The 24,559-nt window shown below is 35.7% G+C and overlaps 2 protein-coding genes across 6 annotated transcripts in view; one reads left to right on the forward strand and one right to left on the reverse strand.

Annotated features, from left to right (window-relative positions):
- Positions 1 to 127: 127 nt before the first annotated feature.
- On the reverse strand, positions 128 to 14,478 carry CENPQ (centromere protein Q). Its single transcript, XM_081044249.1, has 9 exons — positions 14,235 to 14,478; positions 12,516 to 12,659; positions 11,632 to 11,686; positions 10,446 to 10,572; positions 9,797 to 9,865; positions 6,217 to 6,346; positions 2,479 to 2,598; positions 2,270 to 2,344; positions 128 to 1,184 (listed from the first exon to the last, which is right to left on the reverse strand). Exons 2-9 carry the CDS (start codon positions 12,615 to 12,617, stop codon positions 1,053 to 1,055), a joined length of 810 nt encoding a protein of 269 aa, XP_080900375.1. The 5' UTR covers positions 12,618 to 12,659; positions 14,235 to 14,478; the 3' UTR covers positions 128 to 1,052.
- The window catches only part of MMUT (methylmalonyl-CoA mutase), a 32,538-nt gene continuing 22,352 nt past the window's right edge, over positions 14,374 to 24,559 (forward strand). Inside the window, exons 1-3 of one of the 5 annotated variants that reach the window (XM_081044244.1) lie at positions 14,374 to 14,754; positions 18,146 to 18,569; positions 19,570 to 19,937. In XM_081044244.1, the coding sequence (XP_080900370.1) occupies positions 18,185 to 18,569; positions 19,570 to 19,937 (753 nt within the window). In that variant the 5' untranslated portion in view covers positions 14,374 to 14,754; positions 18,146 to 18,184. Of the gene's footprint in view, positions 14,935 to 18,145; positions 18,570 to 19,569; positions 19,938 to 24,559 lie in introns of all 5 variants that reach the window. The other 4 variants (XM_081044246.1, XM_081044248.1, XM_081044247.1 and 1 more) reach the window with 4 other exon arrangements.

Below are 24,559 nucleotides of genomic sequence, written 5' to 3' on the forward strand. Positions count from 1 at the left end.
GCAATGAGCACTAAACTGAATTTTTTAAATTAAAGCTGTGTTCCTGGTGGTCTCTGCCTGGAGGACATTAACAGAATAATGGTACCTTCTCAATTAACTGATGAAATAGTCTAGGTGAGACAGGAAAAATAATTAAATTGCAGTTATTTTATTTTATAAATATATAACATAAAAGCAATTCAGACAATATACTGTAGTTGGTCAGAAATGATTTTTGATATACTTTAGTGATCATTTATTTACATGTATATACATATTATTATCACAACGAGGAAAGGTTTAGAAAGGACTATTTTGTTTTCTCTTTTAAGGGAATAAATATGCTTATGTTCCTTTTTAATAATTTTATTAAATTAAAGTATGCTTTGATGACAGGGAAAATAAATATTCAACATCTATTCATTAACTCAACCAAAGAAATAAAACGTCCATGCTACCTCCAAAGTTAAAGACACCTGGCAAATCTTAATTACACCACAAAGTCTAGGGAGTCTTTGTGGTGTGACAAAGGTAAAGGTAAAGGTAAAATGTGAAAAGGTAAAGGCATTTGGGTTTTTTCAAGGTAAAGGTAAAATGTGAAAAGGTAAAGGCATTTGGGTTTTTTCAAGTTCCAGAAGACCAGACAGAAAATGCAAGTCTTCAGCTAAATAACAATAGCAAACATTTATGAACTACTTTTTATGAACTAGGCACTATAAACACTTTACATATATTAAGCCACAATACCAAATTTCCCGGGCACTAACCAATAAATGAGCTCTACTCAGCCATTATAAATCATTAGATTGTGGCTGGTCTTATTTTATAGTTTCAGGCAAATAACTGGAAATAGAGCAACATAAATATGAACTCCTTGACCTGGCAACTGCTAAACACGGAGTTTTCAGGACTGTATCAGATGCTGATGGTATATCTCCAGAGGCGAATTTTAAACTGCACGTGAGGAAGTAATAAGTCCTGAAGGAGCCTTGGCCTCTGCAATGTCATCATAGGTCAATCGGTTTACACCTTGATAAACATTAAATTGCTATGAACAATCTAAAACACACTCTTTAAGAGGCATCCAGTCTCTTATAGGCTTCTTCGATGAAAGTTAACATGTTCTTCATCTGGGATGAATTATGGAGAACATCCAAATCCTTCAGAAGAGGGAGCTGGTTTGGAATCTGTGCCAAAATTTCTTTCTGTGGGTACAGTAGTATAACTAGTTAAAATAGTTTTTATTGAGATGTAACTGACATATAGAACTATATTAGTTTTAGGTGTATAACATAATGATTCAATATTGGTATATATTGTGAAATGATCAGCACAATAAGTCTAGTTAACATCCATCATCACACATAGTTACACATTTTCTTTTCCTGCAATGAGAACTTTGGAGATTTACTCTTAGCAACTTTCAAAAATACAGCATTATTAACTATACAGTATTAACTATAGTCACCATGCTGTACATTACGTCATCCCCATGACTTATTTTCCAACTGGAAGTTTCTACCTTTTGGTGACCTTTACCTATATAATTAGTTTTTAACCTTTTATTATGAAAAATATCAAATGTGTTATTTAGAGAGAATGGTATAATAAATCCCATGTAGCCATCACTCAACATTAGTAACCATCAACTCACTGCTGTTCTCCTTTCAAATCTGTATGATTCTGTTTTCCCTCTGCCCATTCCCTCTCCTTTCACTCTAGGTGAATTATAGTTAGGAAAATTTCAAATTACTTTTTTGAGAACACATGAAGATTTTCTACCACTGTAAACATTTACACTATGATATCTACAGGGGTCCTTTGAAAAAAAGATAGATCACCAGTGTATAGTCTACTACGAGTAAGAAGTAGTAGTATTTTATGAAGTGTTACATGCCATTGTTAGAAGAATAAACAAAAGCAACTGTCAGAATTTACTTCCAGAAATCTATCCTACAGTTACGACTACACAAATGTGTAAAAATATACATGTACCGGGGTTTACTCAGCATTATCTGTAATTGCACACATTATTTATCTCCATTAGTAATTCACAAATTATGGTACATCCATACAATGGCATAGTTTAAGCTATTGATAAAAACAAGACAGATCTGACAAAGAAAAATGTTCATACTCTAAAGTCAAACGAGAAAAGTAATTTTGTATGAGATTATATAATGAATTCCATGTTTTTTTTAAAAAGAAACAGGATATAATAGTTTTATATATGCAATTCATAACTGGTGATATAGTCAGTATAGTAAAAATATAGTAAATTGATACTTACCTGAAGTGTGGGTGCTTTGAGACTCTTCTGAGAAAGTTCTGGAAGAGAGAGTACCCCACTATCAATTTGAAATGTCTAAAGTAGAAAAAGAAAGCAACAGTTATTTCAAAAAACTGATTTCTCTCATCTTATACTAAAAAGTTGTCGTGGTAGAATGCAAGCATTAAAAATCACACCCAGAGTCTAGCAATACATTTTTAAACCATTACCTGTTTTACCTTCTCCTCCTCTTCTTCTACCTCACTTGTCAGAATTTGAATTTTGTTCTTCAGGGTCCGAATATTCTCAGTCACTGACTCTGTGGTCTCTACCATTTTATCTATTTCTTCCTGAGTCAGAAAGAGAAAGTTGTTTTAAAATTAAACATTTTATTAAATAAAACCCCAAAAGATACTAATACACATATACATATTTTTAAAATACCTCATGTATTGGAACGCTGCTAGAAGACACTGACAAATATATTTTCATTTTTCTTTCAAAAAACAGGCTTCCTAAAAATGAATTTACCAATGTAATAGTGATTCATAAGGAAACTTAATTTCCCTGGAACAAGATGTACCCCATGTCCTCAAAAACTTAGCAAAGCTGCTAGTATCAGAGATTCTGGAAGACCCGTGTAACTCTAGCAGAGACCAAGGACTCACGACCATTGAAAAATCCTGTGTTCTGCCTATTCATCTCTACCCCCACTACACACTCCTGGAAATCACTGATCTTTTTATTGTCTCTATAGTTTAGCCTTTTCCAGAATGTCATATAGTTGTAATCATATAGTATGTAGCCTTCTGAGATTGGCTTATTTCATTTAGTATGCATTTAAGTTTCTTTCATGTCTTTTCTGGTCTTGATAGTTCCTTTTAACGTTGAACCATACTCCATTGTCTAGATGGGCCAATTTATCCATCCACCTAGAAGGACATCTTATCATTTTCCAAGTCTTGGCAATCGTGAATAATGTTGCTACAAAATCCACATGCAGCATGCTGTGTGAACACACGTTTTCAGCTCCTTTCGGTAAATACCAAAGAGGATGATTCCGCGACTGTGTGGCAAAAATGTTTTTTTTTCCTAAGAAACCGCCAAATTGTCTTCCAACGTGGCTGTACCATTTTAACCTGTTCCTCAGCCCTAATTTCCTATTAATTGGTTGTTGGATTTAGAGACTGCTGTTAAATAGAAATATAATGTAAACCGCATATATTAATTTCCCGTACCTGCCATGATAAACTCCCACAGATTTGGTAGCTTAAAACAGGAATCAATTCTCACACAGTTCTGGAGGGCAGATGTCCCAAATCAAGGGGATGGCAGGCTGTGCTTCCCCTGAAGGCTCTGGGGAGAATCCTTTCTTGCCTCTTCTAGCTTCTGAGGGCTGTGAGCATTCCTGGTAGCTACATCACTCCGATTTCTGCATTTGTTTACACATGGCCTTTTCCTTCATGTCTCTGTATCTCTTAAAAGGACACTTCTATCTCTTGAACACTTGTCACTGGATTGAAGGCCTATCCAAGGTAATCCAGGATGATGTCATCTCGAGACCCTGAACTTAATCACACCTGGAAAAATCCACTTTCTAAATAAAATCACATTTTCAGGATTCAGACATATCATTTTGGGGACCACCATTCAACCCACGTAGAAGGGAATGAATAACAGCACTGAATGAAGAATTAATATAATGACTAAATTTTTTCATTATAAACTTCTTAAAATTAATTTCGTTCTGTTGCTTTTGTTATTTTCTTTGGGCATTCCTACCATACTCATGTGGTACCGTCTTTGCCAAACTCTTGCATTTGTCACTTTTTCTCTATACCTTTTAAAAAAATTTTCTGATCCTTAAAACTTTCTCCTTATTTTATCTTCTATTTATTGTAAGCATTATCTGTTGTGTTTGCTTTAGTACTCCTTCTAATTTGAATATCTGAAAGGCTTTTCTAATTCTTTTCTGAATTCTGTAACTTATTTTAGTACAGAAGGTCCTCGAATAATGTCAGTTCTTTCAATGTCATTTCATTGTAACATTGAGAAAAAAAAAGAAAAAATGATTCCCGGCTGGGGCCACCAAGTGTGTAGCATTTGCACGTTCTCTCCACGTCTGTGTGGGTCTTCTCTCAGTACTCTGGTTTCTTCCCATGTCCCAGAGATGTGCATGTGAGGTGAACTGGCATGTGTACATTGTCCCAGTCTGAGTGTGGGTGGGTGTGAGCGTGCCCTGCAATGGAACTGGCGTCGTGTCCTGGGTGGGTTCCTGCTTTTTGCCCTGAGCTGCTGGGATGGGCTCCAGCTACATGGGACACTGAACTGAAATATATGGGTTGGGAAGTAATTATCTTACTTGGTTTTATTAATATTTCTTAAATGTATATATAACTTACATTTATTTCAATGACAGAATTGTTTTGAGTCTTTATTTACAAGTCTGGTGATGTTTTTGTGACCAGAAATATGCCGTAGGAACTTAAATCTTGCTTATATCAACTGACATATAGTAAAATTGGTTTTGTTATACGTAGTTTTGCTTCAAGTCATAGTTTCCCAGAACTGACCGACTTACTGTATTTCTAAGAACTCAGGGGCTAGGAGTGGGGGAAATAGGCAGAGGATGTTAAAAGGGTATAAACTCAGCTATAAGATGATATGGTCTGATAACCTAATTTAAAATATGGTGATTATCACTGATAACACTGTATTGTGTAATTGAAATTTGCTAAGAGTCGGACTTAAATGATCTTATTAAAATATATATATACACATACATATAATGTGAGGTGTTGGATGTGCTAATTGTGTTAGACAGGAGAATCCTTTTACAAGGAATGCATATATCAAGTCACCACAACATACACTTTAAATATCTTACAATTTTGTCAATTATACTTCAATAAAGCTGAAATTAAAAAAATATATATTACTGTCATCCAACAGTTCATTAACTATTAGAACTAGTGCCAGTACTGAAAATATATCTTTGAAACGTAGTAACACTGGGATGAATATTAAACATCTCACACTATAAAGTGAGGCAAACACTGAAAAATACCATCCTATTTAATTTTCATAATATAGGTAGATTTGTTGTTCAGAAACTAACCCTTCTGATGTTATCTCCATTATATGGAAAAACTGGAATAAATTATTTGTGAATTTTCAATTATTAGAATTCCTTAAAGATGCATTCCTTGTATAAACTACTACCATCTTGTACTTATCGAACTGCTAACAAAGACCCAAGTACCACATCTACGAACCATTTCGATATATGGTCCAATCTGTTTTAGTTTTTGTAATTATTTAATGAGCCCCCTGAGGTTGCTTTTCTTAATTGTTCTAGTGTCCACTAATTAAAAGGCTAAGGTTCACCATGACAGCTAATGTTATCCCCCCCTAGCTTTCTACAGGATAATGATTAAGAACCATGCCAACATCGGACTGACTAGGTTTGCATTACAACTTCAGTTTGTCTAGGGTTCAGCTAGAAATATTAGTATGTTTCTTTTTTACATTTGTAAAATAATGATAATATAGTACAGACCTTTTTAAGTTGCTGAGAGCATTAAGGGGTGTAACTATAAGTGCTTAGAATGGTGCCTAGAACAAAGAAAGCCCTGGTGATAAAATACCATACACAGGATGGGGAAACTAATGTTTTGAAATTCTATAGCATTTAGCGATGAGTGCCTGTAATTTGATAATCAAAAATACTAAGATAGTTCAGTTATAAAGTCTGATAGTAAATAATCCTGCTACTTAATCACTAATATAATAGAAATACTTTTAACTTTAGAGGACCCAAGTTTAGGCAAAGTTTGTGCTTTGATTAAAAAAATTAATGAAAACATTGTCAAAGATCTAGTATTTATTACTAGAATATCATAATGTAAAAACATTTTTGGCCTCTCCCCCTCGCCCTTAATTATGGACTCCTTGTTCAAATTTCATACCTGCAACAATGCGAGACCTTCTTCATTAGCTCTGTGCTGCGCCCTTTCCATTTTCAGTAGACTTGACACATTAGTTAAATCTTTCTGCTTTTTGGGAGGGACTTTTAGGGTTTCAAACTGTTGTAGCAATCTTTGAGACAGAATAAAAACATAATTATATTCTTATTTTTGTAGTACCGTTAGTGCTATTTTTGTTTCGTTTTTTGAAATACTGTTATCTTTTTTGTCCTATTAGTCCCAAGGGCTATTAATACTCTTTTATGAACAGTGGCTAACCTTAGCAGTAAGTCTCCCCCGAAAAGCCCTGACAAATCATCATTTAACCTTCCATTTTATTAAGATTTACCTCAAACCATGGGTCACTTAGGTTGCTTCATAAAAGGAAAATTTCCTATTTTACGTATTTAACAATTATTTATATACATTTTAAAATCAAAATTTCCTGTGTCTTCTAAATGAGTTTCCTAGACTATTCCAGCACCTAAGTTTATTGTGTACTGTGAATTACTGGGTAAGAGATGGAACACTACTGTGTAAGTCTCAACTTACTTATGACCCTGGACTCTATGACCCTGGACTCTAATCTCAGTTGTTTTAGAGAATGCAACCAAGGAAAGAGAACGTCTGCATCAGTCACTAGAACTTAATGATTTTAAAGAAAACTGAGTCTCCTTGACTTTAAGGCAAATAAAACACTGAGATTAAAGTGCTTTGTTATAAAGTATTAACAAAATGAATAGTATTCAGTAGTAAAGGTGGAAAAATCTCCTTCAAATTGGGTTGATTAGATCACCAACAGAAAAGGAACCATGACTACCCTTCTAGCACAGAGCAATATAGCTTTTCTAGATTTGATTCTTGAATTCCACAGGAAGAAACAAAGGAGGAAAATAAATCTAAATTTGGTCGCATCTACCTGGGAGCATTTTTGGGTTCTAAAAAGTCCTATTACTGAATTTGAACAATAGTGGAACTTAAGACTTATGTTCCTGGGGTCTTATTCAAAATATTAATTTTTGTAAAGAGAAAGTAGACAGTGTAAACCCCACCAGTCATAATTTTCATTAAGCTGTTGGGATAAACTGCAGTTATCCAGAAAATCATCAGTAGAGCATCACGGTTAAGCCTAAAAACTTGTCTGTATAATCTTCCCAAGAGCGTAAGTTTTTGATTTCCCAACTAAAATAAAATTTCCATTTATGAATAGTTTCTACTAAAAGTTTAAGTCAATTCTGTGGAAGAGTCATCCACTGTTCCAAATGTTCTAAATAGTGGTCAATTTCCAGGATTCTTACAAAATCCAATTAAGCTAAGAGAGTAACATGAATACACCCTACTATATCTACAATACCTAATCACCATTTATAACTGTTTCTATAGGACAACTTTTTCAAAGTACATTCCCCTAGAAACTGCAGTGGCTAACTGTTTTGTCTGAATAGCAACACTGTTTGTCCCATCATGGGGGTAGGTATATACCCCAGTCTGTGTCAACTGTAACAAAACGAATCCAAAGATAGGCACATCACCTGAACTGGGCCAATCAGTCCATCTAACTGAAGCTAAGAGGATACATATTTTCTTATCCTCTTCCTTCCCAAGGCTAAAAAGATAAATAGGGAGCTGTCTGACTCTACAGTTCTAATGTCGTAAAGACAACCGGTGTAAAAGAATGAAGCCAAAATGCAAACAGAAGCAGAGATGAGACAAGTATATGACAAAAGGAGTTCTTGTGATAAATATCAATTTGGGAGATGCTTCATTAAGCAAAATGAAGTAGATTTACTGCAGGAATTTTCATGTGCTAATGTGTCCAAAATTATTCACTATGTATCACTTCTATTCACAGAGTATTTTTATGAATAAGTGTTCCAAATACACTTTGAGAAATATTGCTATAGGAAAATTTAGTCAGAGATTCAATTACAATCAGTTTGCTAAGATTGCATTCTGCTATATTAGTAAAAGAGAAAGTATCTTGAATATTGTTACTTTGGGAACAAAAGAAAGTGAGGTGTGAAGAAGGCAAAAATGAAGAGACAACAGGCAGTATTTGAAATACATACTCCATGGGTGCTCATGAAGAGACAGCCCACATATTCAACAGAATTTAACCATTCGGATGACCCAGGGATCACTGTGGAGAGCAGTTACTATGCACTGTGATAGTCTCATTTACACACCAAACATGATTATCAGCCCTATATTAAAAAGACCATAAATGGCTACCCTTTCATTATGTATTATCTTACTTATCAGTTTTTTTCTGCTAGGCTCCTTGGAGATACCAGGCTATCATTTCTGTAAGCCATTTATAAGCCTGCTTCTAGCAGTTTCTTTAATCTCTCAACCTCCCTCCAAACTCCCAACCCCACCCACCCCACCCCACCCCACCATCCCACGCCATGCCATGCCATCCCACCCCACCCCATCCCATCCTTTCTACTTTGCTACTATCCTTAAGAATTAGACTTAAACTAAGCAGAATTTGTATTCAGCCCTCCCAAGTATAAAGCAGGTCACAAACATTTCCAGGCAAACCTGTAACAAAGACACAGAACATAATTCGATGAAAAGGAAAAGTTGTGCAAATATTAGAAAAAAGTAGTCACTGAAAATCACTGGCAGTAGTGTGACTTTTAAGAACACATAAAAAGAAACCTCCATTTGTGACTTGCCACAAGATGAAGAGCAGTAATATCCTGGAGAAGTATACCTGTTGCATGTGCAAATAATGTAGCACAACATGAAGCGAAAAACACAGCAACAGGATAAATATCAGCTAAGACAAGTGAACTGTTAACTTCAAATTGTTCAAAATGAAGTTGAAGGGAGTTCAAGTTGATAAAATATATATGTATTTTTTTTTCTTGGGGAAAGGGAACAGGACTTTATTGGGGAACAGTGTGTACTTCCAGGACTTTTTCCCAAGTCAAGTTGTTGTCCTTTCAGTCTTAATTGTGGAGGGCGCAGCTCAGCTCCAGGTCCAATTACCATTGTTAGTTGCAGGGGGCGCAGCCCACCATCCCTTGTGGGAATCAAACTGGCAACTTGTGGTTGAGAGCCTTCGCTCCAACCAACTGAGTCATCCGGGAGGCAGCTCAGCTCAAGGTGCCGTGTTCAATCTTAGTTGCAGGAGGCAGAGCCCACCATCCCTTGCAGGACTCAAGTAACTGAACTGGCAACCTTGTGGTTGAGAGCCCACTGTCCCATGTGGGAATCGAACTGGTAGCCTTCGGAGTTAGGAGCATGGAGCTCGAACTGCCTGAGCCACCGGGTTCAGCCCCTGATAAAATATTTTTAAATTACCAAAACAGAAAAGTGAATTGTGGAAGTAGGCATCTTGTCATTTTCAGATTCTTCCTTGTATTCTCTTAAACTTAATTCAGAATCGCATATAGCAGAAGTTTAGGGTAGTACGTATATTCCTAAATTATTCTTCTTTTTAAAACAACAAGAACAACAAAAAACCCACATAAAAAACTTTTATATGTCACAAATATCTGTTCTGGAAACATAGGAAGAGATTCGACTTTTACTAAATATATTTTAAATATTTTCTGTTGCATAACTACATTACCTTTTCTTCAGGCAGTTGAGATGATACTGAGTTTGTTCATTTTTAGTACCACTGTTACTCAAAATTGTTCTAGGAAAAAAAAAAAAGGACTGAATCCATATTAGCTTGTATCACAAATAATATAACCTGTTTACTTTCTGATTTCTCTCAAGTGCATCTCATTACTAGCCAGGAAGAATCAATCACTCTTCCTTTGATAGTAAACACATTTTAAGCAGACATATAATCAAAGTCATTTTTATATTATATTGTAACTAATTTATATTCCTGACTCTTCTGATGGGATTTCAGTTTCCTGATGGCAGAATCCTGTCTTATTTTCTTTGTAACCCCTCTGGCACGCTAACTTCCACAAAAAGTGTCAAATTGAACTCAATTTCTTCCTAAAGTGTCTCTCTTGACAGAACATGTCAAAAATATACAGATATATCAGAACACACAGGCTTCATTTTTATTTCACTGATGGAATAAGTTTCTGAAATTGACAAAGACGTTTTTGCTAATGCTAACGTCATTAAAAGACACTAGCTATATCTTCTTTTGAAACACACTCTATCACCATAAAATAGATAACTTTTAAAAGGATACAGTCTATAGGAAATGCTTAAGTAGAAATCAAAAGAGTGAAATGGAAAAAATTCATACTCACATTATTACTGTTTCCATAATAGTTTGCAAATGCTCTGTGCTACTCTTCGAAAGAGGCTGCCAGGTGTTTCTTTTGTTGGATGCTATCTTTACCAGTTTTAGACTAGTACACTTTGTTTGTCCTGTCTCTGGTGAAATAAGACACTCTGGTCAGTCCAGAAGCTTGTATGTTTTTACTTAATACCTAAGTGGTTGAAATCAAATTTATCTAAAAAAGCTAATGGGATTATGAGAACCAAAATGTTATAAAGTTGTATAACCTGTTTAATTTCCTTTTTATTGCACAGCCATAACATGCCAGGTGTTGAATATGAATATGCTATCTACTGTTATGTTAACTAAAATATTAACTGATATTGCAGATACAAACCCAAGACAATTTTAAATTAAGAACCAAGCTACAATTATTAGGATTTGACAAAAAAGTTCTGGTTCCAAAAAATGACCTGAATTAAAGAGCTTCATTGAGAAGACTAGAAATATATTTCTATCAAACGTTGGGTGACAACTGGAACAAAAGAGATTAATGAAACCACAAATAGATAGTGTTTAGTAGGTTGTTAATTATTCTACGTACAAGGGATAAACAAAAGAGATATACTATTGGCTCACATAAAGATTAGTTTTGGAGAGAAGGTAGATTAAATAGTTGTAAGAATGCAAAGCATTACAAAAGCAAAAGTACTGTGCACTATGGAAGTATAAAACCAGAGGCTGTAGCCTGGTCTTAGGTGAAGGGAGTAGGGAATTCTTCTACAAAGTAGTGATGTTTAAGTAAAGATGAATAATCAAAACTAATTTATTCCAAACAAAATTACTTCGTGGGTCCAAATTAATCTGTACAGTGGTGGCAGAGCAGAAGCATATTAGTCTTAAAGAGAAATCAGTAGGTTTGTCTTATATCATAGGTCAGTAAGAATTCAGACTGTGGGATAGACATTTTGTTTTTTTCTAGTTCTTATGAATTTAGAACCCGACACAATATTTTGCTAGAGGTGGTAAATAAAATTTCTTTTCAGTTGACCAAAATACCTGACTAACCAGTACTACTTATTCTTGCAAAAATGAGAATGTAGCTGTTTATTACTATCTTTTGCTTTTGCAGAACTCAAAAACAAGATGCTGATAATTTTTTCATGAATATAGGTAGCTTGAGAAAGGTTAAACCAAATATAGAAAAAAAGTACCTTCAGAAGACAGATGCTTTGGATGATTTTTATTTTTTTCCGCTGGTTTTCTAACCTAGAGGGAAAAACATGCACACACACAGAATTAAACTAAACATCAGATAAAAGATACTGCTTTTGCAATACTTTGTCATGTATGTTGAAGGTATATACTTTCTGCTAGATAGAAAGAAGGAATATTGCCAATTCTGCAGAAGGGTATGTGTGTATCACAGGCAAAGGATATACTAAAGCAGTTCCTGGACAATGGTGATAATGTACAACAATTTCGTATGTTATCAAACAATGTTTTAAAGAAATCATTACTCATTTTGCCATTGAAATAGTGTGGCATACTTAACGTGCAAAACAAAGGCATTGCCTAATACAGGATAAAACACAGAACATTTTTTGATTATTTCACTTATTCTTTTATAAGAGATGGGTAAAATCATGGTAGGACTACGCTAATTCCTACCAAAATAACTTTTCTCTACATTAATAAAAATCTCCTCCACCAACGGAAAGATTTCCCTTTTATTTTAACATACAAATGCCATAGAATTTGTACACTTTATTCCTATTCTTCTCACTTTATTCCTATTCTTCTTCCTATTCTTCTTCCTATATCTCCTATTCCTATTCTTCTCATTTAAACACCTTAGCAATCAATGCCCTATGACCCACTCCCCCTCAAAGAATTCTGATCAATATTTTCAGAATTGAAGTAGACAATTTTTATCTGAGAACTTTTACAAATCATGTTGTAAAAGCTCCCACATAACGATATGGACTAATATAATTTGCAGTAAAAAACTCACTTTTAGTCTTCACATACTGCTTCATATAAACAGATGATATTTCTAATAAGGAGTTCTGGATGATAAACTAGTTATTTTCATTACCTCTTTCTCTGATGACTCCACTTCCTCATCATCAATTTTTCTTTTTGGATTTCTTTTTAACTGTTGAGACCTTTTCTTGGGAGGATTTGCTTTGCTAGACATCTTGATCTAAACAGAATAATTCTAACGGTGCTTCAAAAAAATCTGCAAAGATGAAAAGGACACAGAAAAATGCTTAAGACTTGCATAATATATTTTTTTAAAAAGCCTACCTATAAATGTTGCAAATTAGCTTTTTAAACATATTTAAAAACAAATAACATTGATTCTTATTAGAGTAAGGATATCCAATTTCATTCCTAGAAATTTCTTCCATTTCTCTGGCTTTAAAAAAATCATTTTTAAAAATGCTTTTGCATCTAACTTTATAGTTCCCCATACAACACTACTATCTCCATGTTTAAATCCAAGCAAATAGAAATATGCATATAGTGTTGAATTGTCTTATTTTGGTTACAGGTAACTGTGATACCTGTTACCTCAACAGGTATCGCTCAGGTCTTCTTGTTGTAAACCTAATGGATTTATCATTCAACTTATGCCAAAGACGGAAGGAGGTAATTTTTTTAGGATGACACCATAAATCTGTATTGTGCAAATTCATGTGGTAAATTCACTCATAAGGATTTAAGCTATAACACTCTCTAGACTATGCACATTTTAACAAGAGCACAGAAGTATACTGATTCCACTGTTCTCCCACATGTTACAAAACAGGCACACGTGTGCAGATAGTGATGTATATGACAACATTTTGGGTAACTCCTTTTCTCTATCTAATAATCCTTTATACCAAACTCACTTCTGCTAAAAGGGACAGAGGAATAAAATATATATTCTTGCATTACGTCATATGGAGTAGGTAGCCTTGAAGTTAGGTACAGTGTGTCTATGTATATGTGTGTATATATATCACGCACACATATATACATATGTGGTATACACAATAAATGTATATATTTTTATGCATATATAGCTAGATACATAGATAAAGCAGTCACCAGTCCTTTTCCAAAAATTCTGAGTTAATTATACTAACACAGTTTAAATATATATGCAGATTTAGACAGACAATAAAGGGAGCACTCTGGATAAACCCATTCCCTCAAATTTTAAAAGGAAAAGTTTCAAGCCGTATCCTCCCTTCCCTGCAAGAAGGACCAAACTAGCGGGAAAGAATTAGTTGACAGATCACAAACTACACCGGGGGACTACACGTCAGGTCAGTTATAAAATGCAGTGGAAGCTAAGATACACTCTCCGCTGCTGTTGAAAAACGCGGTACCTTACTCTCCACCCAGTCTTTTACGCGCCATTCCTGAACTGTCTAATTGTTTCAACTTGACATCATGCCCTTATACTTCCCCCCATTTAAAAACCAATCCATAGGAGAGTGTCACTTGTGGACCTCTCCTGGAAGGGCTGCCGTGCACAGCAGCTCAGGTTGCTCACTGACAAAGGGAGAGATGGAGGAAGACAAGGACCAGTACGATTCGGAGAAAGGAGGGAAGCACCAAGCGTAGCTCCACTCCCTTCTCGCGAATCAAGTAACTAACTCCTGGGCCTCGAAGGGCAGACCTGTTCGAATTTCCCTCCCTCCGGAAAAAATCACTGCACGCGGCTCCAAAGCAAACCGCAGAGTTGGCCACAAACGCGTTGGCCACAAAATCGTTTCCGCAACCGGGACGGACGAGAAGGTTAAGCGCTATCACTACTCACCCACCACACGCCTCTTGAATTCGGGGAGCCGCGCTCAGAGCAATTCGCGCCCAAACAATCGAAGCGGAGGAAACCCGGAAGTGGGCTGGGAGCAACCGGAAGTGCCTGTAGCGAGAGGCGGGCAGCTAGCCTCACCCTTGACGTCATCAGGAGCGCGCCCACGAGAGATAGAGAGAGGGGATTGGCTGAAAGGAGGGCGTTGTCGGCCTACGCCCCCCGACTCGTTGCCTGGCAGCGGGACTTGCTCGGTTGGGGGCCCAGCTGTGTGCCCTTCTGACTCGTAGGGCCGGGAACCCTCCGCCGAGGTCAGAGACAGGCGGGCCAGTGAGTAGCATCGTGCATCTGGGGGCACGCCAGCCTTTCAGGTCCTCCATTCTTCTGGCTCCGCTCTCTCCCGTAACCCTGTCCTCTGAGCTTCTGTCCTGTCCATCCTCTTAACTTCCTCTTTCTTTACCTTCCTGCTTGGACGGGATCTCGCTCTCCTCTACTTTATCGTTAGCTTTAGAATCTTCACCGACCGGTAAGAGCCTTGGGAATTCGGAGGTACCGTTGGTGCTGTTAACGCCTGGCGGGCAGGCCTGGCGACATTTGCCGTGGTCACCTAAGCGCCCCGAAGCTCCTCTAGGCGGAGGTCACTTCTTGTGCGATTTCAGACGGGAGCATTGGTTCCACGTGTCACTGTGAGAGTCTTTTGTAAGAGGTAGCAGTACTCAGAGTGACTTTCAGTATACAGGGGGAGGTAAGGGTGACGGGTGGAATAGGAAAGCCAGGTCTAAATTGATGTAAAATTGTAAGTTACTAACTTGTTCTCGGTTTTATTTAGCAAGAACATTCTTTCCGAAGCTCGAAACCGTAGATGGTGTGTGTGTGTGTGTGTGTGTGAAGGTTTAAATCACTTGATTTTTCTCCCAATAGAGTCTTATGTTGAATGATTTATTTATGCTAATATTAAATTTAATTTACATGCTCAATGTTATCGTTTCTAACCCACATGGGCTGAATATTGGAGATGGCTAGTTCTTGAAATATTAACGTGGAGCTCCATGTTAAACGGTTTGACAAAACTTGAAAGTTATTTGCTCTGCGTGTTGCTTCTTTGGACGCTTGAAGCCTCTCTGGATGGGTCTTCTGAGAAGGTTTAGAGGTCCTGTGGCCATCAGCAGCTGTTGTGTTCTCATCTGAAAACGACGTCTGTTTCCAGCCTTTACCAACGGGCCGTGTGATTTTCAGGAAGTCACTTATGTAGGGCTCTTTCCAATCATTTGTCCAGGTTTAGGAAAGCCCCGTGAGTGTTTTGTTTGAAATAAGTGTGGTGTTTCCTGTCAACAATATAGTCTCAGGCAGTTTTCAAATTACCTTTTATATCATTATTACCCTAATGGTTTAGTTATAACTTAATTATTTTTCTCACCCATCTTTTAAGCTAGTATATGTAGTGTATGACTTGCAAGAAGATGGATGACAAATAAATACCCCGTGGACTTAAAAGAATAAAATCATAATAGCTTTAAAAAATAATGGCAATTGTTTTTGTTGTATTTCCATTTAGGCTTTATTCTATGCACTTTTTACCTAGTTGAACATACTCCATTTATAATTTTTTATCCTGATTCTTTCCCTTTAGACTTTATTCTATGCACTTTTTACCCAGTTGAACATACTGCATTTATAATTTTTTATCGTGATTCTTTCTCTCAACACTTTTTGAGTCTGTCTCCTTTTTAAAATAAACTATGCATAATGTTTTAAATTTTGACTTATATATAATACACTTACAGATAAATGCACATCATAATTGTACAGTTTGATGAATTTCCACAAACTGAATACACATAATACATCTATATACAATCAGCATTCAGATCAAGACCATCAAGACCCCAAAAGCTCCTCTCTTGCTCCCTTTCTGTACTAGCCACCATAAATAACCATTCTTCTGACTTGTAACATTAGATTAGTTTTGCTTATTTTTTAAACATTTTAATAGGCACATAAAATTCTATCATTTGTATATGCTATAATTTACTTACTCATCCTACAGTGTGGATGATGTTTCTAAGCTTTATTACAAGAAAAAATATAGGGAATGTTTATTTTATATAGTAGCTTTCCCCGAAGTGATGTTCCTCAATGGTATAATTATTTCTGAGACTTTTTGTACATATTTCCAGTTTGTTTTCCAAAGTGGTTAAGCCAGTTAATACTTGTTTCACAGCCCCCTAACAAAAGGTGGGTATTCTTATTTTTTTTAAGCTTTACTAAATTGATAGGTAAGAAATGGTATGAAAAATTGAATTTTAAGCTCACATTACTTGTTGACTTATCGATTATAAAACAATATGGCTTGATGACTATGTTAATAAAATTTGCATCTCAAAATGTTTTAAAATACTAGGTTTTAACAACCTTAGACAATAAGCCCCAGTTAAGATTGTCAGCCAGACGAATGCATTTAGTACGTTATGACGATGTTCCAGAAGAACATGATATGACTGTGTTTGAATAAATGTAGATTGTTGTACATGAAAAAATATGACATCCCCTGAAAATACGACCTAATGCGTCTTTTGGAGCAAAAAATAATATAAGACCTGGTCTTATTTTTGGGGAAATATGGTATAAGATCCGGTCTTATTTTCGGGGAATCACAGAAGTAGTAATTCAGGTGAACAGTTGATTACTTTGCTGTTGGAATTTTGATCAAGCTATTTTATTTCTTTATTTCTCGACCTTAATTTCTGCATATGTAAAAGGATGAAATTGGGCTTAATTGGATATAGACACCTAGTGTAAGACTCTGCTGGTTTTAAGGAATGTCCAGCTCTAATGTCAGAGCAGTGTCTAGACTAGCAGAAATTATATATATGTATAATTTCACATATATATAGAGAGAGATATATACATGATTTTATAAATGCATGTATTTTATATAAATATTAAATATATCTTACACAGATACATGTATTTTATATAAGAACAAAAAAACAGTGTTCTAATATGTTGTCCTGTGGGAGACAATAGATGTATAAACAGGGAAACACAATGCTATAGATTACTGAAGAGGCCTTTTAGCCCCACTGGTGGATTCAGGGAGAGGTTGTGACTATATTAGTTAAATGCAAGATCTTTGAAACAGGATTGCTTAGGTTCAAATGCTGGCTCTTCTGTGCCTTGGTTTCCTCATCTGTAAATGGAGATAATATTAGTACCTATCTCTTGGTTTTGTTGTGAAAATTAAAATTGTTACTCTCTATATATAAAGTCCTTAGAGCAGTGCCCATAGAAAGCCCTGCATATTGGAGATGATGCCTTAGCTGAATTAGCCAGAGAAGAATATTCTAGGCAGGTGGCAGAGCAAGAGCAAGTCACAGAACTTTTATATATGCAGGGAACTGTAGTAATCCAGTATTTTTATAACACAAAATGTGTGAAGGACAAAGGCAGAGATGAGTCTTACAGGTAAACTGGGATCAGGTCATAGAGGGCTTCAATGGGTCTGTAACTCTTCTCTAGCACCCAACACAATGACTGTCATAAAGTTAGTGTTAAATGAAAACCTGTTGAATGAAAAAATCAATTAGGAAGCTGTATATTATATTTTCTACATGACACAGACAGAGCCTTTGAAAAATCTTGAGAAGTGTGACATCAGATTTGCATTTGCATTGGTGTCAGTATATAGAATGGATTAGAGGGGGGCTAAAGCTGGTCAGTCAAACAGCTAAGAGGAGGAAGACCGGAACATTAACAGTAGTTGTGGAGAAGAGGGGCCAAAGTTATAAAATACTAGGTACAGGAAGTGGAAAAGGAGAAGAGATGAAATCATTCTAATGTACCTTTTCCCTTCTCTTTTTCTCACCAATATCTCCCGTTTTGCCTGTCTCTCATAAATACTGTACTGCTTTTTCTAGGTCAGGTTTTGTTTCTGTGGGAGTTTTCCATGATCCATCATGTTGAGGGCTAAGACTCGGCTTTTTTTGCATTCACCTCATCACCTGAAGCAAATAAAAGAATCATCAGGCTCCAGGTTTTTATGGCAGCGACTTCTACACCAGCAACAACCCCTTCACCCGGAATGGGCTGCCCTGGCTAAAAAGCAGCTGAAAGGCAAGAATCCAGAAGACCTAATATGGCGCACCCCAGAAGGAATCTCCATAAAGCCCTTATATTCCAGCAGGGATACCAAGGACTTACCTGAAGAACTTCCAGGAGTGAAGCCATTCACACGTGGACCCTATCCTACCATGTACACCTTTAGGCCCTGGACCATCCGCCAGTATGCTGGCTTTAGTACTGTGGAAGAGAGTAATAAGTTCTATAAGGACAATATTAAGGGTGAGATTTTAATATGAGATACAATTCTTTTATGATGAAACGTGCTTTCTAACCTTGGCTTTTTTTGAGGGGAGGCTGGTTAACCTCTATAAAGGTAATAGTTATTTGATAATTTTGTAGTTTAGATTATACTCTGAAAAAAATGAATGGTTTTCAGCTTTCAGCTTCCATGGTCAAAAGAAGGTGAGCAAGAATACTAAATTCCTGAAAGCAGACAAACTTACATGCACATTCTGTAGAAGGAATTAAGTGAAGTTGTATGAAGAAAGGAGAGATTGACTTTGCCTTTAAAAAGCTTTTAGTTAACATTGTTAGGATAGGAATTGGAGGAGAAAGTGGTTTAAGTTATGCCCCAACTAAGTATAAATATATTCAGCATAATCTGGCATTCATTCTCTGAAAATCGTATTTATTTTTTCATCTTCTGATCTATAATAAAATCATATTGTTAGAATGCTACATTTGAGGGTCTTTAAGTTTGTATTGGCCATGGAGAACTGAATTTATATTTAGTGTAGAATATTTTAGTGTTTTGCATGATTTTCATAGTTTCCCAGAATATTTGACTAGTTAAGACATCCTGTAATGACCATATTAAAAGAACACAAATAAGCAAGCATACAAATACTAAATTATGTTAACTATATATAAACAGCCAGAACTTTACATGAATTTAAAAAATATTTCTGTTAAAAATTGTTAAGGTAAAAATATCATCAGATGGACATGAGATAAGTGAGATGTTTTGGTTTGTTCCTTTTATCTTCTCTTACAGTGAGGTCTGGAACTCAATTTGTGTATTTTAGCACAAGGAAAACAGCTGACTCTTAGGAAATAAAGTATCCATTTAAATTTGTTTTGACATGTATGAACATAAAAATATGTTTGTTTTAAAGTATACTGTGATGAGATGAATCAGCACTTTTAGTAGTGATAGGTAAGTCAGTTTCCTTATATGCCCGACTCTAATCCTGCATTATTTTTTTCTTTATTTATTTAGCTGGTCAGCAGGGATTATCAGTTGCCTTTGATCTGGCAACACATCGTGGCTATGATTCAGATAACCCTCGAGTTCGTGGTGATGTTGGAATGGCTGGAGTTGCTATTGACACTGTGGAAGATACCAAAATTCTTTTTGATGGAATTCCTTTAGAAAAAATGTCAGTTTCCATGACCATGAATGGAGCAGTTATTCCAGTTCTTGCAAATTTTATAGTAACTGGAGAAGAGCAAGGTGTACCTAAAGAGAAACTTACTGGTACAATCCAAAATGATATACTAAAGGAGTTTATGGTCAGAAATACTTATATTTTTCCTCCAGAACCATCCATGAAAATTATTGCTGACATCTTCCAATATACAGCAAAGGTATACTTTGTAGTTATGAAGGTTTTGTTATAGTTTTTAGAATGTAGGAATTTTTGTAAAATACTGTATCCTAATTTGAATTTGGTAACTGAGTCTGAGTAATAGTTGTAGTATAAAAGTCAGGGTGTGGGTTTTTTGTTGTTTGTTTTGTTTTGTTGTGTGTGTGGTGATAGTTTTTTTATTTTTTGGTCTTTAATATACTAATTTTATGGTCTTTCATTACCTGTAGTAATCTGGTTACTAAACATTTACTGTGCTTTCTTTATCATTAAAATTTTTATTCTCTGACAATTGTTATCATCAGGGAGGGCTCATAATTTATTCTTTATTTCTTTTCATAGGTCAGATTCATTTGTGAGTAGACACTAGTGTCAGACAGGTGGAGATCAAAATATAAGCTTTATTTCTGCTAAAAACTGGATTAGAAGCTGTCACTTATTTCTGCAAACACAATGAGATCCCTAATATTTCACCACGGCATTATGTTCATCTTCCCCAATCAGAGTAGTAGGAAAAAAAGTGTCTTAAAGTGTCCTTACATTAACAGCAGTCCTCCATAGGGAAAAATAGAGCTTCATTTTCCTCTGAGTAATTCATATTGGGAGTGTCAAAGAAATGTATACACATGACTTGTATTCATCTTTTGTTATTGGTATATATTGAATATTACAATTTTAGTACAGTTTTATCCTTTCTTTAAATGTGAATACATTTTTTTGGCACCCTCTCTATATATATTTCCCCCATCATACACACTTTGCCTCTTACTGGCAGTGCTGTCCTCCTTAGCAACATTAAAATTAGACCATTATTTCATAACAAAGGGCAAATCTCTCTTCTACCATCAAATCTTTATTTCTTTCACCTCTTACAATTGCTGTTATCTCAGAACTCTTGCAAGCATTGTCTACTCTCCTCATTTGATATTTAGTCTTTTCACTTTGCAATTTTATTTATTTTCATAGACTCCATCTGCCCATGTGAATTGTATGGTATAGAATTGTACATTTCTATCACCTTTTTTGATTTCAAGAACATAGGCACAGGAGGAGTGCATTTACCAGCTTATGACAAAGATACACAAATAGCCATAGCTTAAACTAAATAGGAAGCAGTTTTCTTTCATGTAAAAGAAGCTGTAGGTGGGCTGTCAGGGGTTTGGTTGTATGCAGCCACTACAACCATCAGGGTTCCAGGGCCCTTTCACCTTGCTTTCCTATTGTTAGTGTGGCCAGGTGTGCTTGTGTGAGGAGAGGGACCCACCTCCTCTGATAGAAGGTGAACTTCCACCTATTATTTATCTCAGTGTACATGTACAGTAGTGAGAGAAGATTGAAAATGTAGTTCTTGAACTCTGAATTTATGGTTCAGGTATTACAGGAGAATGGAGAATGGTTATAGAATAGAGAGTAGCAGTCTGTGCTGTTATGTACTTGGGCATTTCACCTTGCAAAAGACCCTGATGTCATCTACAAGATCAAAACTGCTTTACATTCTCCCTTCCCTCCCCTCCCACTTCCTTCATAACCACCCTTTTACTTTCTGTCTCTATGAATTTGACTACTCTAGGTACCTCATATAAGTGGAATCATATAGTATTTGCCTTTATGTGATTGGCTTATTTCACTTAGCATAATGTCCTCAAGGTTCATCCATGTTGTAATGTGTCAGAATTTCCTTCCTTTGTAAGGCTGAAAAATATTACTATATTCTAATATCTCTATTATTTTTAGAGAAATTCTGCAGCTATACTCTTCTCAGTAGAGAAACAAGCTACCTATTTGTTTCCTTGCTTCTTAAAAGTAAGACTCCACATATACTCAGGTAGTATGTCAGTTTCAGGTAATGCAATCCCCTTATTTCTTTTGTGATAGAGCATTTAAAAAATATTTATTAAATTTATTGGGGTGATATTGGTTAGTAAAATTACATCAGTTTCAAGTGTACAATTCTATAATACATCATCTATATATCACATTGTGTGTTCACCACCCAGCGTCAGTTCTTCCATCACCATATATTTGACACCTTTTTCCTCTTCTATCACCTCCCTCCCCCCTTACACTCTGGTAAACACTAAACTGTTGTCTGTGTTTGTGAGTTTTTGTTTTTTTGTTTGTTGCTTTCAGATTTATATCCCACATATGAGTGAAGTCATGTGGTTCTCAGATTTTTCTGATTTATTTTGCTTAGCATGATAATCTCAAGATCCATCCACGTTATCACAAATGGCAGTATTTCATCTTATGGCCAAGTAATATTCCATTATTATATGTATATATGAACCACATCTTCTTTATCCAGTCATCTGTTGAAGGACACTTTGGTTGTTTCTATGTCTTGGAAACCATGAATAATGCTGTAGTGAGCTTTAGAATACAGTATCTTTACAGATGAATGTTTTCAGATTTTTTTGGTAGATACCCGGAAGAGGGATTGTGGGTCATATGGTAATTCTATTCTTAATTTTTTGAGGAACTTCTGTACTGTTTTACATAGTGGCTGCACCAATCTGCATTCCTACCAGCAGTATATGGGGGCTCCTCCTTTTTCTCCACAACCCCTCCAACACTTTGTTATTATTTGTCTTGTTGATGATAGATTTTGATTTATGTTTCCCTAATAGCTAGTGAAATTAAGCATTTTTTCATAATCTGTTGGCCATTTGCATGTCTTCTTGGAGGAAGTGTCTGTTCAGGTCCTCTGCCCATTTTTTAATTGGATTTTTTTGTTGTTGAATTATGTGAGTTCTTTGTATATTTTGGATATTAGCTCTTTATTGGAGATGTTGTTTGCAAATATATTCTCCCATTCTGTTAGTTGCCTCTTTGTTTTGTTGATAGTTTCTTTTGCTGTGCAGAAGCTTTTTAACTTGATACTGTTTCATTTATTTATTTTTGCTTTTACTTCCCTTGCTTTTGAAGTCAATTCATAAAATCCCTTCTGAACCCAATGTCCGTAAGTTTAGTACCTATGCTTTCTTCTATGCAGCTTATTGTTTCAGGTCTTATGTTTAGGTGTTTGATCCATTTTGAGTTAATTTTGGTACATGGTGACTGATTGCAGTCTACTTCCATTCTTTTGCACGTGGCTTTCCAATTCTCCCAGCACCATTTATTGAAGAGGCTGTCTTTTCTCTATTGTATGTTTTTAGCTCCTTCATACACTGTCGGTGGGAATGCAGATTGGTGCAACAGCTATAGAAGGCAGTGTGGAGGTTCCTCAAAAAATTAAAAATAGAATTACCCTATGACCCAGCAATCCCTATCCTGGTATATACCCTCAAAAATCTGAAAACATTTATCTGTAAAGATATATGTGCTCTGATGTTCATTGCAGCTTTGTTTATGGTGATCAAGACATGGAAACAACCAAAGTATCCTTCGATACATGATTAGATAAAGATGTGGTACATGTACACAATAGAATACTACTCTGCCATAGAAAAGATGAAATAATGTCATTTGCGACAACGTGGATGGATCTTGAGATTATTATGCTAAACAAAATAAGTCAGACAGAAAAAAGTTGAGAACTATATGATTTCACTGATATGTGCGATATAAAATGGAAAGCAACAAAGGGACAAGACAAAGAAACAAAAACTCATAGATGTAGACAATAGTTTAGTGGTTACCAGAGGGTAAGGGGGACAGGGGGTGGTAGGTGAGGGTAAATGGGATCAAACATGGTGGTGGAAGGAAGACTGACTCGGTGATGAACACACAATGTAATGATGTATTACAGAATTGCACACTTGAAGCCTATGTAACTTTACTAACCATTATCCCCCCAATAAACTTTAAAAAAATGTCTTATAGTTGTTACTATATAGGAATGCAGTGACTTTTTGGACATTGATTTTGCATCCTGCATCTTTACGTATTTGTATTTGTTTATTGTTTCTGATATTTTTTTGGTGGAGTCTTTAGGGTTTTCTATGTAAAAAATCATGTCTTCTGCAAAAAGTGACAATTTCACTTCTTCATTCCCAATTAGGATGCCTTTTTTTTCTTTCTCTTGCCTGATTGCTCTGGCTAGGTCTTCCAATACTCTGTTAAATAACAGTGGTGATGGGGGCATCTCTGTCTTGGTGATAGAAAAATTTTTAAGAGCTTTTGCTTAGATATAAATAAAATATTTGTAAAGTAAAATGTAGATAATCCATACCATATGCTAACAACAACTGATGTTTTTTGAGTGTTTACTGTGTACTGGCCTAATACTAAGTGGTTTAGATGAATCATTTTATTTAATTCTACAACAATTCCATGAGGAAGGTACAATTATTATCTGTATTTTATACTTTAGGAAATCCTGGAATAACAAGGTTGAGACATTTACCTATAGTCTCATGGCTAGTTAAGTGACAGCTGGAATTGGAGCACTCTGATTCCAGAGCCCGTGTTTTCAACCACTATGTTCAGTTTCTGCCATTTAGTTTTTATTATTTTATTCTTGGTTAATTCTTGGGAAGGGTAATAATTTTTTGGTTCTGCAGAATATATATGATATTCTACTTAACATGAAATTTTGGAATAGTGGAAATGCTGTTTCTTAGTGGCTACAGTAGAAAAAAACCTAAGATATGTTTAGCATTAAATGTCACAGTAAATCAAACT

Source organism: Rhinolophus hipposideros (genome assembly GCF_964194185.1).
Source record: "Rhinolophus hipposideros genome assembly, chromosome: 3".
Taxonomy (NCBI): domain Eukaryota; kingdom Metazoa; phylum Chordata; class Mammalia; order Chiroptera; family Rhinolophidae; genus Rhinolophus; species Rhinolophus hipposideros.

Excerpts from the sequence above, each read along its gene's own strand:
- CENPQ (XM_081044249.1), bottom strand. The coding sequence starts at position 12,617 with ATGTCTAGCAAAGCAAATCCTCCCAAGAAAAGGTCTCAACAGTTAAAA. Across the intron at positions 9,866-10,445 it reads ATTATGGAAACAGTAATAAT|AACAATTTTGAGTAACAGTG; the intron begins GTGAGTATGAAT and ends TTTTTTTCCTAG. Across the intron at positions 1,185-2,269 it reads TCAAAGCACCCACACTTCAG|AAAGAAATTTTGGCACAGAT; the intron begins GTAAGTATCAAT and ends CTGTACCCACAG.